The 17,588-nt window shown below is 40.0% G+C and overlaps 2 protein-coding genes across 6 annotated transcripts in view; one reads left to right on the top strand and one right to left on the bottom strand.

The window, feature by feature from the left end:
- Positions 1–17,588, top strand: part of LOC121628724 (NACHT, LRR and PYD domains-containing protein 12-like) — a 2,607,341-nt gene that overhangs the window by 1,587,217 nt on the left and 1,002,536 nt on the right. The gene's annotated exons all lie outside the window — the stretch shown is intronic.
- Positions 1–17,588, bottom strand: part of sugct (succinyl-CoA:glutarate-CoA transferase) — a 106,819-nt gene that overhangs the window by 67,689 nt on the left and 21,542 nt on the right. For 3 of the 5 annotated variants that reach the window (XM_041968059.1, XM_041968060.1, XM_041968061.1), the window contains exons 10-12: positions 6,173–6,244; positions 4,616–4,713; positions 4,189–4,291 (exon numbers count right to left, since the gene is read on the bottom strand). In XM_041968059.1, coding sequence (XP_041823993.1) covers positions 4,189–4,291; positions 4,616–4,713; positions 6,173–6,244 — 273 coding nt within the window. Of the gene's footprint in view, positions 1–1,329; positions 2,075–3,914; positions 4,047–4,188; positions 4,292–4,615; positions 4,714–6,172; positions 6,245–17,588 lie in introns of those variants that run through there. The other 2 variants (XM_041968063.1, XM_041968062.1) reach the window with 2 other exon arrangements.

The raw sequence follows: 17,588 nt of genomic DNA, 5'->3' as shown, positions 1-17,588 counted from the left end.
GCATGTAATCAAATGTAGTTTAAGACACTTTCGCTTTCCAATCTATTTGCCTCATCGTTCTTCATCAACATGTCTATGTATATAAAAGTCTGTCCAATTTTGATAATTTTTGGGACATTTTTTTCTCTATCGGTGCTTCTCAGTGAATCCAAGGAGGCAGCAATCTTTCTTTTATGTTTACCAGAAGCTCACCTCTGATTGGTGTAGAGCGATCACGTGATGGCCATACCACCACTTTCGAAGTAAAATGAACAGTAGCTAGTGCCGATTTACGCCGGTGATCACAGGACTTGTGCGGGATAATCAGCTCCAAACTTTTGGAGTTAAGCTAAACGCGTTGCGGTCTTTTTTTTTTTTGAGGAAGAATTGTGTGGTCCCCAGACTGTGGAGCGAAAATCTGTTTCTGAACGTCTTTTCTGGGTTCACCTTCTGGCCTAATGTGCCTAATCTGCTCCACTAAAAGATCTCTCTAAACAGATAATAAATAAGTATTTATTGATCTGTCTTATCCCAACTGTGTGCTTGTTTTCATTTTAGATTAGATATGTAATCCTTCATCTGGGGAGTCGGACGAAGCAGAGCATAAAATAAACAAACCGCTGCACCACATGATCTGCTGACTTAAGCTAACACTTTAGCACCTGCTAGCTCATGTGCGCCCCCTCAAGGTGCAGCAGGGTACTGTCCTGGGCCAACACTGGAGGCAAAGGAGGCTGAGGTGTCTTGCCCAAGGACAATGACAGATCAACTGGGGGGTGCGGAAATCAAACCGCCAACCTTTAATTCATTGGACAACCCGCTCCATCGCCTGAGCCACTGCTGCCACAAAACAGGCACAGCATCTTGTTGCCATGGTGATGCATGCCATTACAAACTGAACTATCTTCATGACACCAAATCAAAATGAGCTGAAGAAGTTACTGATAGTTGAACCAGTTTAACCAGATAACCACAACATAACCTGGTCGCTACCAACCCACTGATGCTTCAGGTCATATCACATCTCCGTCATAGGTGTGTGTGCGCATGTGTGTGTGTGTGTGTGTGTGTGTGTGTGTGTCAGGTTTGTCAGACCTTTCCATCTGCCTATATGAGCTCACTGACACAACTTGTTTTTAACTAACTTCAAACACACATATACACACACACACACACACACACACACTTTGAGTCACAGTGTTTATTTGATGGTGCTGTGACAGGTGGTGATAAGAGCTGAAAACACATACACACACACTGACAGGAAGCAGAGCAACACTACAGTCACATGTCTGTCTCCATGGCAATCCCAAACAAACGGTGTCGTGGTTTCAGCCTGAACAGCCTCATTGATCTGATCTGAGAGCAGCTGATCAGTCAGCCGGTTCCAGATCAGCTCAGACTACATTTGTCGTCTAGCGTCTCCTGCTGGTCTGCAGGAGAACTGATCTGGGATCGGAGCACATCAACAGGCCATATGTCCTGTTTCTTTGTCCTGGACACACACAAAGCAGTGTGTCAGTGTTATAATCTGTGACTAATGTGTTGTCAATCAATATGGAGGGACAGTGTGGCGAGTAGCTGTGACACACACTCACACACACACACACACACACACATACACATTCAGAGCAGATTAGTTCTCTGGTCTTCAGCTTTATCACAGTACCAGAAGTCCATGTGAAACCCGTTGGAAACAGTCTGAGTCTGACTCGTCTTGTCTGAGGCTGACTGGGGACAAGCGAGAGTCAAGGTGTTCAGGATAAAGTCCAGACTGTTTGGTCCCATCTCTTCCTGCAGCTGCTGTTGACATAACCCCATCATGACGGCAATGTTATCGTCTCACCTGCTGGTTATCTGGGGATTTCATTAGAAGCCTTAATAAAGAGAGTGCATAAAGTCTGGGCATTGCAGACATTTTGTGTTACTGACCCAGAACATCTAGAACAGGGATGCTCCGTTCTGGTCCTTTAGGGCCACCGTCCTGCAAGTTTAAGATGTTTCGCCTGATGGGACTGATGGGTCATTAACAAGCTGGGGCAGAACTTGAAAGCAAGTCACCCAGTTTGAATCAGGTGTAGTGGAGAAGTGAAACCTAGGGCTGGACAATAATTCAATATCAATATATATCTCAATATACTTTTATACAATAACGGTGATATGAGTTTTGAACACATTTCCGATATTTTGATTTACATACATTATATGATAACAGCATTTCCAGTGATTCAAGCCGAACAGAAAGAGCCACAACACAATGGCTACGTAAGAGATGACGTACACCACAGACACAGAGCCCGACCAATGAGCCCGACCAAGCCCAGCAGCAGTTGGCTGTGCTCAGCGCGAGGTAGAAGGCTAGGCTAGGCTAAGCTCCAACGCAGCTAGTTTTAGCAACAAAATGAGTGCTCATGTCCGTAATGCAAACGTTACTGAACAAGCGTCTACAAGCGAAGAGAAAGCAGACAAAATAGTTGATAAGAGAGAAAAGACTAACTCGGTGGTACGGAAGTGGTTTGCCTCAGTGTTGCCAACTTAGTGACTTTATCGCTATATTTAGCGAGTTTCACTCCCCTCTAGCAACTTTTGTTTTTCTTAAGCGACTAGCGACAGATCTAGCAACTTTTTCTGGTATTTTTGGAGACTGACGTAAATGAACGTAGTTTACTTTTCTCAGTGAGGAGTGGTTGCTGCAGACCCCTCCCTTGTCTAGAAGCACTCATTCGAGACTTGGTCCTGCTGCAGCATTAGAGCAGGAGATGAATGATCACCTCTGTTTCATGACCAGGCTGAAAATGAAACGTACAAAGCTGCTGATGGATGATCCAGCGCTGGCATACCGTCAGATTAATGTCTATTAATGACGAGTGTGGAGGAAAACATTTAGAAAGTTACATGTGTGACATATTGCAGACTCCTGATTAAACACAAATTACACTTAATAAAATTAAACTAAAAAAAAAGAAAATATTGACTGAAGAATTTAATTTTATTTTATTATGTTTTACTGATCAGATGATTTCTTATTTTTAACAGTTTTTTGGTTTGTTTGTTTTTTAATTTTTTTTCACCGCATTCATATTTTTCTGCTGGTGGTGGTGGTGGTGGGGGGGGGGGGTTTATTTATTTATTTGTATATTTATTTAACAAGGTGAAATTTTTCTGTGACATGATATTCCTTTGCTTTCATGTTGACCCTGACTAGTAGGCAGTTAAAGGCATGTTTATTTTTCTCCCTAAACAAAACAAATAAACAATGGTTTCTCAGATGAGTGTTTTAAGGTAAAAGCTAGATGGGCTCTGTGAGGATCCAGTGTTTTCAGACTCAGATTCACGTGCTGGATGATGCCTGATGCCCTGACATTTTCTGGCATCAAGCTGAACCACAACCAGCCGGACAGACTGATCAAAAGTTGTGTGATTTAACAGAAAAACACACAACAATCATGTTTTCTGGAGCGACCAAGATAAACCTCAGGTAGGAAACATGAAGACAGGCAGGATGATGGAGTGGGAAGGAATAAAGACCAAATAACAAGTTAAATTAAAAACTAGTTAGAGTAATTCAGGCCTCAGTATAACAAAAACAAATTTGTGCTTCAATAAAAAAAAATAAACCGACAAAAGACAAATTAGAAGAAACTGATGCAACAGATTCCTGTCAGATGATCTCAGAAGACTGAGAGATTGAACCTCTTCTGTTCTTCAAGTCAATACAGTGATGCTCATTAAATTAGGGAATGTGTTGTTCTGTGATTTTAATTCTGGAGTTTTAATGTATGGCCATTAAAATTTGAAGACAGGAACCGAACAGAGAGGAAATAACAGGAGGAAACACTGCTTGCCCTTGAACACGTCTCAGGACTGAGTGAGAGGTTTGAGGTTTTAGCAGCTTTCCTCAGAGACTTAGTTTTCATGTCTGTGTGACGAAAGACTTTATACAGGAAATAAAATAGGCTCCAGTACTGACCCCTGAGGGGCTCCACAGCAAATACAGCTTGTTTGATGGGAACCAAACATCTCCAACCAGTCTGGTCAGACTTCTAAATCACCTCTGAGAACAGAAACTGAAAAGTAAATCAGAGGGTCTGCACGTCTGAGAACATCTTAGCATTCTTAGCATTCGGCGTTTATCAGAGAACCAAACACTGGCTTAAAGGAGAACCACCCACTCTTTAAACAACACATCTGTCATGAATGTGGACCGACCTGCGGCTCCGAGAACACTTCCTGGATGCTGTTGATTGGTCCGACGGGAACACCTGAGCCCTCAAACCTCCTCAGCCAATCAGCTGTCTTCTCCTGCAGGAACCTGATGGAAACATGAATAATTATAATCTGAAGCCACACACACACAATACTACTTGTGTCCTTGTGTGAACCCACATTCACAGATTTCTGAGCCAGATTCCGATTCAAAGTTCAGAACATGAAGGATGGATTTCATCAGTTATCAGTCATTGAAACAAATTTTTTTGTTTTGTCTATAAATAGTCTGGTTTTATTCATGAAATAAAAAATATTCTAAACCACTGAAGAGAAAGGATGGTTGCATGCAACAAAAACCTCAAACTTTAATACTGAAAAATAAAAATGTCTACTTTGTCACTGTGACAAATCAGACATTTGTGTGTACCTCTGTGAAAGTGTGTGCAGCAGCTGTTTGCGGTTCTGGACCCTCAGCTTGTTGGTTCTGTACTTTGGCTCCTCTGTGAGCTCCATCAGCTCCAGAACCTACACATAAAACAAAGAGCAGCAGCAATTTGTTGTTGTACATCAGAGGATAAACTTTCCAAACTCCAGAGGAAACATCTTCTGAAAGTCCAACGGGAAGTTCTGCAGCAGCCGCAGCCATTAAACTATTACAGACACAAACACAGGCATACATTTTTTCTTGTACATTTTATTATATATCCTCTTTGAAAATCTGCTGCAGAAGACAAAAAAGTCCAGAAAACCATGACTTAGCTGTGAATATCCTCTGTGTAAAGATTAATGTTTCTGAAGTGAAACAGAGCAAAGTTACAAAGGTTTTAGTAAAGAGATGGATAGGTGTTTTGTAGTTTGGCCCACTTTGACAAATTTTTGTATTAAGTGAGGTCTTCGTCATCCAATGAGGAATCTGGGACACATCTCTGTCCCATTTTCTTTAAAATCATCCCCAGCACTTCTTTTGGAATGACATTTTTTACTAAAGTAGCTAAAAAGTGGAGAAAAACACCCCAAAAAGGGTGGATCCTTGCATAATTTTTATGTGCCGATTTTATTGGCTAACCCTCTTTTAATAATGTGATCTATGTTTACATCCATCTCACCAATCATCAACAGTAAGGAGGGAAATATCTGTCACGCATAATGACTGACACCTGTTTTCTTCCTATCAAATCCATGTAACCAGGTAGAATATAGTGATTTTGCATGAGAAACTGCTCTCAAAAGGACACCAGGAGACGTATTTCTTCAGTAAATCCTGATGGGTGTAAGTTTCGGAGGCAAGAAAGCAACGATAAGACAGATTTCATGAAGAAAAGTTTGGGGTCACTTCCCTATTTAATCCCATGGCAAAGTGACCCCAAACTTTTGAACGGTAGTGTATTTTACAAGCGTGAAGTATAATTTCAGCGTTATCTTGCTTCTGGTTCGGTGAATCTGGTCATAATTAGATGAAACGTACATTATGGAATTTCTGAGATGTGTGCTTATAATATAGGTGTCATTTTTCTAGGCAAGCCTGAAACTTTTAAACTTTTTGCTTTGTGCCATCTTCATTTATTGTTCACCTGTGACACATATATGTACATATCTTAACAAACAGACCTTGTGGTTGCCAGAATATGCCCATTTTGTTATGGGGATGGAATCTTTGAGCAGAGGGCTAAAAAAACAAGATACAGGGCTCAAAGGTTTAACGAGCTTTAAGCTGAGATTGTGGACTTTGAGTAGATACCACATGTGTCTATATATTACAGACTTGACGTTACATCCGTGAAACCATATGCCAACCCTTCTGCCCCTGGTACCGGGGGCCTTAGGGCTTAAGAGGCAGGCCAGAAATGAAAATGGTAGACAGTCATAGAACAAAATACGTATAAACAGCTTTAAAGGAAAACACCCAATAAGAAATCAACAGACAAGCATTTCTGATGTCTAAAGTCTGCTCTGTAGATTGTCTTTAGGTGACAGGTGGACTCACCTGACACACTTTGACAAACTGCTTGTCGTTGCCTGCAGCCACAACAATGTGTCCGTCTTTGCTTCTGAAGCCCTGAAACAGAAATGAGACAGATGGCAAAAAGAATTAAAAAAAATCAACACCAAACTCAAAATCTCATCAACACCAAGGGAAGATGATTAAAAGGAAACAGGAAGGCAAACCAATTCATCCATTTAGTCTTTATTTAACATGGACGATACTTAAAAACAATGTTATCCGTCTAAAAGATTTCCTGTACTGTTTCATTTTGAAAATACTTAGGACGTAATACGATGGCTCAGTAACTGCAAGTCTACAATGATACATAGACAAAAGCATCTGTAACCATTTGACACTAGCATCTTCACAGCCATTGAAGTTTAAAGTCCTCTGAAAACCTCCCAGGCCTTCAAGGGAAATACAATTCTTGTGATTATTTCGACATCTGAGAAAACATAATTTACTTTATTGAAATACTTTGGTAATAACATGACCTGGTTAGGACAGAAAATTAATTAAAAATGTTATAATTAGGACTAAAATGTTCTCTCTGTAGTACATCACTAACACTTTAATGGACATCATATTGACCCTTCACACATAGTCACATTTTCTTCACAGGTAATTATAGGTCATTACAGCCTGGATCAACAAACTACTCATTGGATCATTTTTGGGCAGTTTCACCAAAGAGAAATGGCTCTAAAACAAAGCCATGTGGAACACCCATGTTACACTGAACCATGCAGTGAGTATGTGGTGCTGGTCTTTCCTTTGTCTCTGTGATGTACCATTTCTCACATTTTTGCTCCATATTGACATGACAACCTCTCACAGTTGCTGCATCCGTGATGAGAATCTTCAATTCCACCACATCCCAAAGCTGCTCTGTTAGATTGAGATCTGGTAATCAAGGAGGCCATTTGAGTACAGTAAACTCATTGTCAGTGAGCTTTGTGACATGGTGCATTATCTTGCTGGAAGTAGTATCAGAAGGTGCTACACTGTGGTCATAAAGGGATGGACATGGTCAGCAACAATACTCATGTAGGCTGTGGTGGTTAAACCAGGTCACGTTGGTACAAAGGAGCCCAATTAAAAAAACATTACAGCACCAGCAGCCTGAACCGTAAAACTACAGTTAAAAAGTAAAGCTAATGCTCTTGAATAAAAGCTTAAAAGACTGTAGTTTGGGGATTTTTGGAAAGTGTCAGAGCTATGAATAACTGTGCAGCATTTTTATGATGGATTTAGAACTCAGATAATAGAGTTGAGTTATTAGAAAAGAGCGATGAGGTGGTTGTCTTTTATGATGCGATCCAAGATAAAGCTCCAGAACTGAGTGTTACAGAGAATTACAGGCAGAGAGGATTGTGTTGATTTAAGAAGAACAGTTTATTTTCACTCCACGTGGCTGCTAATGTGGAACTGCTGTGAATTTTTGCTTTAAAGGAAATTTTAGAATAATACAGATGGTAGAACTTAGTGTTTGTGTTTCATTGCTCACTCTGAGCTGTTTGATGACATAAATCATAAAAAATTACTCGCACAACTTTTTTAAAAGAAAGGTTTTTTGGGGGGGTCTGCACAGTGGACCAAGACAAAAAAATAGGAAAGTTCTGATTTGGCCGGTTCCATGTCAGTAATGCTGCTCTACAGTGAGGTTCTGTATCAGATCTCCTTTCAAATCTATCTGTATGACGGAGTCGGCTGGAAGCCTTCTCATTACCTCTTAAATTTATCTGGATGATTTGTGGACGACATGCAAAGCATTTTAAAACATAGTGACAATATTCAAGCCACCCATGGATCCTACTACTGATCCAATTGTCACGGTCCACGGGGACTGAGGTGTTGACCATATCCAGAACAAAGACAGCGGAGCTGAAGCAAAGTGGCATCTAGGCTTTAAATGACGAATTACCAGAAACTATAGATGGTACAGAAACCGAAACAGGAAGTAACATGAACAACGATCCAGCAAGATTGAATTGAAAACCAAGAGTCTACATACACATGGAACTAATGACAAAATAAGCAGCAGGTGAGGCAATCAGCAAAAGAAGCAGGAAGTAAAGTTAGCAGAACACAAAGGAATAACTACAAAATAAAACAGGAAAGACAGAACTCAACCAGACTAACAAAACCCCAAACCAGAACCAGCAGATCATAACACCAATAACCAATGTTTTCCTAACAAAGCCGTTTTTATGGTGGCAGAAGGCCCACCAGATAAGTCCAAACTGCTGCAGTCATCCCTGATTTACAGCCTGGAAGAGTCATTACTGACCTTCTTATTGATGAATGACACATTAAAGAGCAAAGAAAACTGTGCAGACTACACCGTGCTGATTGCATGGACAACTCTATGTAAATTAAATTCCAGCCTTCAGAAGAGATAAATAAAATAAGACTTAAATAACCAACCAGGGCCATAGTTATCATGATTTCAGTATGTATGTAAAACAGGACCAGCTGGCCACGGAAAGCCCAACAGGTAGGATGCTGAGTTCCAGTCTGAGGAGAATTTAAAAAGTTGACGGTAGTTGTTGAAAGTTGTTGGAATAAATTCAGAATATTTAATAATATTTCAACTTCAGTTACAAAAAGACTTTCTGTACTCAGCAAATGGCAGAATTCATGACTTACCTTTAAAATGACAGTTACTGATATTTAGTCTTTGAGCGATTGTTATTAAATATGAATGGAAACATCGAAACATCGACAGACATCAGACTGTGGTCTCATTCTGTTTTCTTTACTGTGTTCATCTTTAGCCACTTGTTTAACAGAACTAAGTTTAAACACATCTGTTACATTCTCAGAAAGACCTAAATGAAAAATTTACTTGGAAAGTTGTAAGAAAAGTTTTATTTGAGCATGTGTAAGACCAAAACGGAGACATGAAACAGCTAAATTTGCAGTCCAGTCCAGATGTTAACCTCTGAGTTCCCAACTGCTCTGCTGTAAAACAACATTTTATTTATGGATCCGCTTGTAGGTTAACTACATCTGCAGACGGCGTTATCTTGTCTCAGAAAAGAAAAACTCAGTCTGGTTTTTGTTTAGAAAGTGCAGCCTCAATTTTTACATACAACCATCTCTAGGGTTTACAGAGAATGGTCCGAAAAAGAGAAAATATCCAGTGTCACAAAGCTCAGATCATCTCAAGCTTCTTTCTAGAACATGACAATGGGTTCACTGGACTCCAATCGCCTCCACAGTCACCAGATCTCAATCTAAAATTCTGAGAAATGTTTCCAACATCTTGTTGAATCTACAACCCCAATTCCAAATAAAACTGGGACTGGGAATGTGTAATATATAAATAAAACAGAATGTAATGGTTTACAAATCTCTTAAACCCATGTTTTACTCCCAACAAAACAACAAAACTGAGGCATTTATTATTTCATGAAAGATATTGAGTCTGACAGAAATATGCTTCAGTGGAACATCTGTTGGCTTGGGTTGTTGGGATTCTGGAATTCACCCAATAATCCAGGAAAAACAGATTTTTTTCAGACTTTGTGGTTGATCACATGGTGTACTTGAAGCCTTTGAGGCATGATGTGACATTTATTAATACCATATTTTTAACAACATTTTATGATGGGTATTGAATTCAGAGAGGAGGGGGGACGATCTGACAGCTGCAGATTAAAGACCGGGTGACATGCATCATAACTGATAAACCACAGCAGTCTTTTCTTGGTTCTTGGAAACCATTTAGAGCTGAGAAATAGAGTTTAATGTGGTATAAAATTGGTCACATTTTTAGTATTAGAATAAAAACTAAAAGAGCATCAAGTTAACACTGAATCATACCGAGGCAGTAAAAAAAAAAAAGCTTTTCTCTCTGGGCTCCTCATTTCAGTTTGATCATTTATCAACCGTACTTACATACAGATTTTTGTGTATTTAGTGCATAAGATCATTGTTACGCCAAATGTGGAATTTACCAACTTGTACAACCCCAGTTTCAAAAAAGTTGGAATGATGAGTAAAATATAAATAAATACAATGATTTGAACTTTTATGAAGCAAAAAATTTATTTACAATTATACATAAACTGAGATATTTTACCAAATTATGGTAAAATATGAGCTGATTGTGAATTTAATGGTAACAACACGTCTGTAAAAAGTAGTTCCAGGGTGATGTTTAGCATTGTAGAGCATCCCCTCTTCTTTTAACAACCACCTGGGAAGTGAGGAGACCAGCTGCTGGAGTTTTAGGAGAGGAATGTTGTCCCATTCTGGTCTGATGCAGGATTCTAGCTGCTCTACAGTCTTGGACCTTGGTTGCTGGATTTCTGCTTCCACAATGCTCCAGATGTTTAGTATTGGTGAAAGATCTGGACTGCAGGAAGGCCAGTTTAGCAGCTGGACTCTTCTCCTGTGAAGCCATGCTGTTGTGATGGATGCAGGATGTGGTTCAGCATTTTTCTTGCTGAAATCTGCAACATCTTCCCTGAAAGAGACGTTATCTGGATTGGAGCAGATGTTGCTCTAAAACCTCCATGTACTTTTCAGCATTGATGGAGCTTCACAGATGTGGAAGCTGCCCACGCCATAGACACTAATGCAGCCCCATCCCATCAGAGATGCAGCTTTTCACCTGTCCACTGATAACAAGCTGGATGCTCCCTCTCCTCTTTAGTCTGCAGGACACACCGTGCATGCTTTCCAGAAACTAGTTCACATTTTCATCCATCTGACCACAGAACAGTTTTCCACTTTGCCTCAGACCATTTTTGCTTCGGTCAAGAGAAGTCAGAAGGCAAGATTTCTGGATTCTGTTCACATCTGGTTTCTTCTTTGCATGATGGAGCTTTAACCTGCATTTGTGGATTTCCAGACGAACCGTGTTCACAGACGGTGATTTCTGGAAGTCTTCCTATGCAGAAGAGAGTCATGTCTGGTTTTAATGCAGTGCTGCCTGAGGACCCCAAAATAACCAGCATCCAGTTCGACCTTCAGAATGTCCCATGAACACAGAGTAGATGGTGGGATCTTCAAAGTCTTCACTAATTTATTTTGGGAACCGTTTTTCTGAAATTGTTTCAAAATTTTAGACCCAGTTTGTCTCAGATTGGTGAACCTCTGTCCATCTTTACACCTGAAACACTCATGCTATTTTTCCACCCAGTCATGTTACTGACCAGTTGATAATTAATTAGTTGTAAAATGCTCCTCCAGTTGTTTTTCATTTGTGCAAACTACTTTTCCAGCCTTTTGTTGCTCCTGTTCCAACTTTTTACAGATGTGCTGCTGCCATCAGATTCAAATGAGTTCATATTTTCCATGAAATGGTAAAATGCCCCAGTTTCAACATCTGAAAAGTTGCTTATGTTAATTTGGGAATAAAAATATGAGTTTATGGAGATTTGCAAGTGATTTTATTATGTTTTTATTTGCACTTTCTAAAGTGTCCCAACTTTTTTGGAATTGGGGTTGAATGCCAAAGAATGAAGGGAGTTTATTAGGTGAAAGGAGATACAAGCTGGTACTAGCAAGGTGTATCTAATAAAATGGCCAGTAAATGTTGCATCAGGTTTGTGGTTATGAGGATGGATCTTTTTTTCTAATGTAACATGTACTTGTCTATCAATCTGTAACTTAAACAAAAAGTTGTTTTTTATGCTCTCAACATCTGTCATGATGGTGGTGATGGAGGATATGGTTGAAGTCATTTTTGGGTTACTGCTTTTATTTAGTTTTCATTTTGTATTTCTTTCTAGCCCACATATTGGTTAGTATATTACCTGAGTAAATTGTGAGTAAATAAGTGTTTCTTATACTAAAAGAAAAACAGCTGCATTTCTCTCAACCAGATTCTTCCGACCTCAGTGTGCAGCTCCGCCACATCGTTCACATTCATCCTCATGCAGGAAAGACACTCAGTGATGAAAGCTGAAAATCTGACTTGGCTCTATTAGATCAGCACCTACATGTAGCACAATCTAATCATGCTGTCATTGATCACAGATCAAACAATGTATTCCATGACTTCAACATCCCCAAATCCTACAGTGAAGACATGAAAGCATCAGATGAGTGAGCCGTGGTGACATAACTGACCTAAAACTGCATTTTTATCATTTGAGCTGTAAATCTGTTGCATCCTCTTCTTCTGTGGTGGTTTCACAGAGCTGCCAGGAGAATTAGCACCTGCTTTATCTCCATCAAACCATCAACAAGCATTCTTTCACAGTTGTGACTTTCCTGGACGCTGGGAGAACATCTGCATGAGATCAGGATGGAAATCTGGCCCCAGTTATTTGCTGTACTTTTGGAAGTTGAGAGGCAGCAGAGAGGTTGCCTTCATCTTGTTGACTCTGAGGATTGGAATCGTTTTTAATAAGCCGATCCATCCCAGCAGGTAGATATGAAATTTATTCTGATTAAACAGTAGTGTTGGGGGTGAGATGATGGTGGTTTTAGGTTTAATAACCTGAGGGACTCCAGAGGCAATCTGGCTGAAAGGCCAGGACTAATCCCTGAATCTCTTCTTTCTCTCTTTTTAATTTCCCTCATCCTTCCTTCCCTTAATTCAAATTTCTTCTCATCTCACACAATTGCTTGTGATAATAACTCATCACCATATGAAAGGAGTGTAAACCGTAGTCGTACGTCACAACACACACACACTCAGCTCGGTGTGTATTCAGACCACTAACCGTCTGGTCACACTGCTCTCAGCCCTCTGCTCCAACCACAGCCTCACTTTCATCCCCCGCCTCAGGGAACTGTGGGGAACATGGGACACAAGAACCCCAAACAGAGCTTGGAGAAGGCAAGCAGAGCGGTCAGGTCCCAGTGGGGAGGTATCCTCCCCCTGCTGGATCTAAATCACATCCAAGCCACAACTGTGCAGAGCATCTTAGCCTCTTTCAGCTCAGATTCCGCTTTCCTTCATGCTTCCTGTCTGGCTCAGTCTCTGTACACGACCTGCTCAGCAGCAAACAGGGGACTCAGTCTGAAACAAGTTGTTGTGGCTTTCAGCTGCTAAACAGACAGATGTTTCCTCTTAGTAGGTGGCGGAGGGCAAAACTGGAGCCAAAGCAGCCTACATTTACTTTGATTTTTATTTTATGACAGACAGGATGAACTGATGCTGCACCAAAGAAAAATGTGATGTGTAACATCATTCGTTGAATTTTGTGATGAAAACTTGCTACTTATACACAAACATTTCAATATATGGCACTGATCTCAGGTGTATGAATGAGGGCTGAGTTTTCTTTCTGCAACTGTGCATGCTAGTTAGTTGTAGCACATGAATAAGTCCAGTTAATCGCCAGTGGTATTTTCATGTAATATTGTCATAATAATATACATTCTTTACAAAATGTGCCACAGCACTATGAAGCCAATATATTTCATGTTTTGTCTCACCTACTTTATTTTATGTGTTAATATACATCTATTTTCCAATTACAGGCTGCAAAACATTATAAAAGAAAAGTTGGGACAGAAAAATGTAGGAATATTAATCAAGTTTAGGTAACGATGATTTATTCCAAAAGCAGCATTCATGAAAATCTCTGAGGAGAAAGACTGACAGCAAAATCATTGAACAGTTTAAAAATTATGTTCCTCAAAGAAAGACTGGAAGGGATTTCTATATCTCCGACTTCATTTATTCAGGATATTATTAAACCCTTCAAACAATCTGAAGGAATTTTAGTGTATAAAGAATATGCGAGCAATGCTAAACCAGACATCATGATCTCTGATGCCTCAGACTGCATCAAGAAACCATCATCCATCAGCAGCTGATAAAACCACATGAACAAGGATTACTGTGGAAACCTTTGTCCAGCTCTACAATACAGTGACATTCACTAAAGCTGGGCACACATAAAGATTATCGGGCTGTTTTTGTCCCGATTTTCCCCGTTCCCTACCATGACAGATTATATTAAGTTTTAAAGGATTATCCTATAAGATTATCATGTGGTCTGAGGTGTGCTAAGAGCAAATGTTTTCTCCACAACAGGTCATGGCCGTCAATCACAAGTATTAAACATGTTCAATATTTACGACTAGAAATCTTCACGCGTGTGGGGAAAGCTGACGACTCCTGAATTATGACTGTGTGGATTGTGACGGGGAACAGAATGTAGCCAATCAGAGCGCGAACTGACTGGGGAGCACGGAAAGGTATAAAGTTCGTGTTCACGCTGTCGCCAGTCTGGTTTTTTTTTTCAGTTTGGGATTTTTTTGTTAACAATAGTCCCAAGACCACCATCATAACTTCATCATGTATGTCCTCTGCTATGCTGGGTGTTGTGCTTTTTGGTTGTTGCCATGGTTCTTCTTCATTTTTTCTGTTGTTGCTATGTTTCTTCTTTATTTTTGTTAGATCACGTTTGATCATGCAAGATTTCTGGCTCGGAGGACTAGATTCTAGATTGGTTGTGGGACAACATTGTTATGTATGTGTGTGTTGATCTGTGCTGAGATTATCAGAGCACACCACACACAGTACGATCAGCACTGTTAAATGCCTGATTTTTTTATCTTCTATGTGTGGGGTCTCTAACAGATAAAAAATCTCTGCAGATTTAGAAAATTCCTATGTATGTACCAGCCTTGACTTTACTGAGCTGTACAGAAGCTGTATGTTACCCGGTCCAGAGTTACAGAAGCGGCATCTACTTCTCTGGACTCTGTAACTTTTTGACCTCAAAAATATGTGGTTCTAACTCGTTTTGATTGCACAGTGACATTACCTAAAGCAGCATCCTGAGGCAGAGAAACCATACTTTGTTTTTCAGCCTGGAGCATGAAATTATAGCTGAGTTTCCACGTTACACTGAGTATAACATGCCAGCAACTGGATAGCAACACTACGTTTTGAATGTGTAGCATGTAGGGCTGCACAATTAATCGGATTTTGATCGTGATCACGATTTTGGTGGCCACAATTAAATGAACCTGATCGTCAGCGATATTTACATTAAAAGCGCAGCTCTGCTGCTTCTCTGATCACACACATTCGCAACCTGCAGTCGGCCAACCACCAGGGGGCGAACGCGAGGCCAAAGCTTCATTAAGCTGCCTAAAGAAAAAGGGCGTGCACCTTTTACAGTCGGCAGCTAGTTGTACTCACTGTTGCTAGTTTTCACTCACCTCTAGCGACTTATTTTCAAAAAACGACTAGCGACTAATCTAACGACTTTTTCTGGTGATATTGGAGACTTTTGGAGACTGACGTGAAAGAGCGCATAGTTCACTCTTCAACAAGGGGGGGGGGGGGGGGTGCTCCGACCCCTCCCCCGTCCAGAAGCACTCAGAAGAGGCTTGGTCCTCACGCAGCAGCTGGACTCAGAGCAGGAGAAGATCTGTTTCATGACCAGGCTGAAAATAAAAAGGTACTTAACTGCTGCTGGCTGGTCCCGCGCTGGCTTACCGTCAGATATTAATGTTTATTAATGAAGAGTGTCGACATTAACATTTAAAAAGTGTTGTGCCATGTTGCAGACTCCTAATTAAAAAAAACATTACACTTAATAAAATTAAACTTAAAAAAACAAAGAAAATATTGACTGAAGAATTAAATTTTTATTATTTCTTTACTGTTCTAAACATTTTTATGTTGTCTTTTCTTCAATGTTTGCCTTTCTCACAACATCCCTCCCACACCAGCATCCATTACTAGTGATGGATGTTCGGCTCTTTTCAGAGAACCGGTTCTTTTGGCTCCCAAACGGCTCTTGATTTAGCATCTTTTGTAGCCCCAAAATTTACATTAACTTCTCAAAAATGAATGGTAAATGTATTTATTGCATTATTTATCATCTATTCTAATTTAAAGTTTACTTTTTCACAAAAAATTGTTGCAAAGTAGTTTGTTTATAATTGGTGCAATAAAAATACATGTTTTTCCAAACACAGTGAGTAATCGCGATTAATAATCGTGATTACAATATTGATCAAAATAATCGTGATTATTATTTTGGTCATAATCGTGCAGCCCTAGTAGCATGGCTGATTCATCAAAGAAACACAAAAGAACATCATTGGTGAAAACAAGGAAAGACAGAAAGTGACAGAGCAGAAGATGAGACATCTGTCAACATTGGACTGACTTTTACTGACTGGAGAGATCTCCGACATGAGACAGGATGCAGACGAGTGCTGATTTACCTGTCGTTATTCCCCATCATAATGAAAGGGCCATTTTGATGCAGAAAAGTTCACTGACATTTTACAGCAATGTGCTTCCTTCAAGACCACATCTTTTCCAGAGGCATTCATGTCTTCTTCAACAAGATAATGAAGAACCCCACTCTGCTACATTACAGCAGTATGGCTGAGGAAGAAGAGGGTACTGGTGCTGGACTGGCCTGCCTGCAGTCCTGACTGAAAGAATTAAAGAAGTAAAACCAACCACACCTGAAGAGATGTTTACAGGAAGAATTTTTACAGGTACCTCCATGTCAGAACATCTTTAAAATGCTGGAAGAAGAAATGGAACATCACAAAATAGGGAAAGATTCACTGAGCCAACTATTTCTGGAATGTGTTGCAGGTCTGAGATGTAAAAATGGAAGAAAATTAACAAATAAATAAAGCTGATTAGAGAAAACATGAAAAATGTTGAGTTCTAACTGCAGTAAAATATAAGTCAAAGAAAACTGTTTTCCATGTTGTTGCAGACGTTTGGTCAGAGTGAAAACAGCTAATATGGTCCCACATTAGCCATTTGTCATGATTTAATCATTTGAAAACACCCTTTTTATTACTTTACAGAGTAAAGTACAGCAGTTAACAACAAAATTTTGTAAAATTTATCATTCCATAAGGCCAGGAAAACACATATTAAAGATCATAAAGCAGGATTCTGTGCATGCTGCAAACTGCTGATTTTATTCTTTCAGTGCTACAATGCAGTGCGGATTTTGCCTCCTCTCTATGTTGCTTCTCAGGATTGACATATTTCTTCTCTCTAAACAAGATAAACGCAAACTGAGGGTGGCAGCGTCTTCTTCCCCTGTATGGTCTTTTATTTTGCAGCAATGAGTGTAGTTATTACCAGCTGGAAAAAAAAACCTTTCTGCAGCAAAAGATGGTTAAAATAATGGAAAGTTTGGACAATTTGCTGTGCAATTACTTAACACAGATTAAGAACACCTTCTACAGGGTCTTGGAGGGAGCATGGGAGCTCATCCAATCTGTGTACACTTTATGGACTTGGAGAAGGCATTCGACAGTGTCCCTCTGGGATTATGGAGTACTGGACCTCCTTCTACCAGCTGTTCCTGTACGACCGGTGACAGAGGGGCATTGAGGGGGTCCAGTTTGTTGGATTTAGGATTGGGTCTCTGCTTTTTGCAAATGATGTGGTTCTGTTTGGCTTCATCAGACCAATTCAGAGGGAATGACTCACAGCCAAGTATATAGC

This window comes from Melanotaenia boesemani, chromosome 18 (assembly GCF_017639745.1).
Source record: "Melanotaenia boesemani isolate fMelBoe1 chromosome 18, fMelBoe1.pri, whole genome shotgun sequence".
Classification (NCBI taxonomy): domain Eukaryota; kingdom Metazoa; phylum Chordata; class Actinopteri; order Atheriniformes; family Melanotaeniidae; genus Melanotaenia; species Melanotaenia boesemani.
This window is presented reverse-complemented; position numbering and strand designations above follow the sequence as displayed.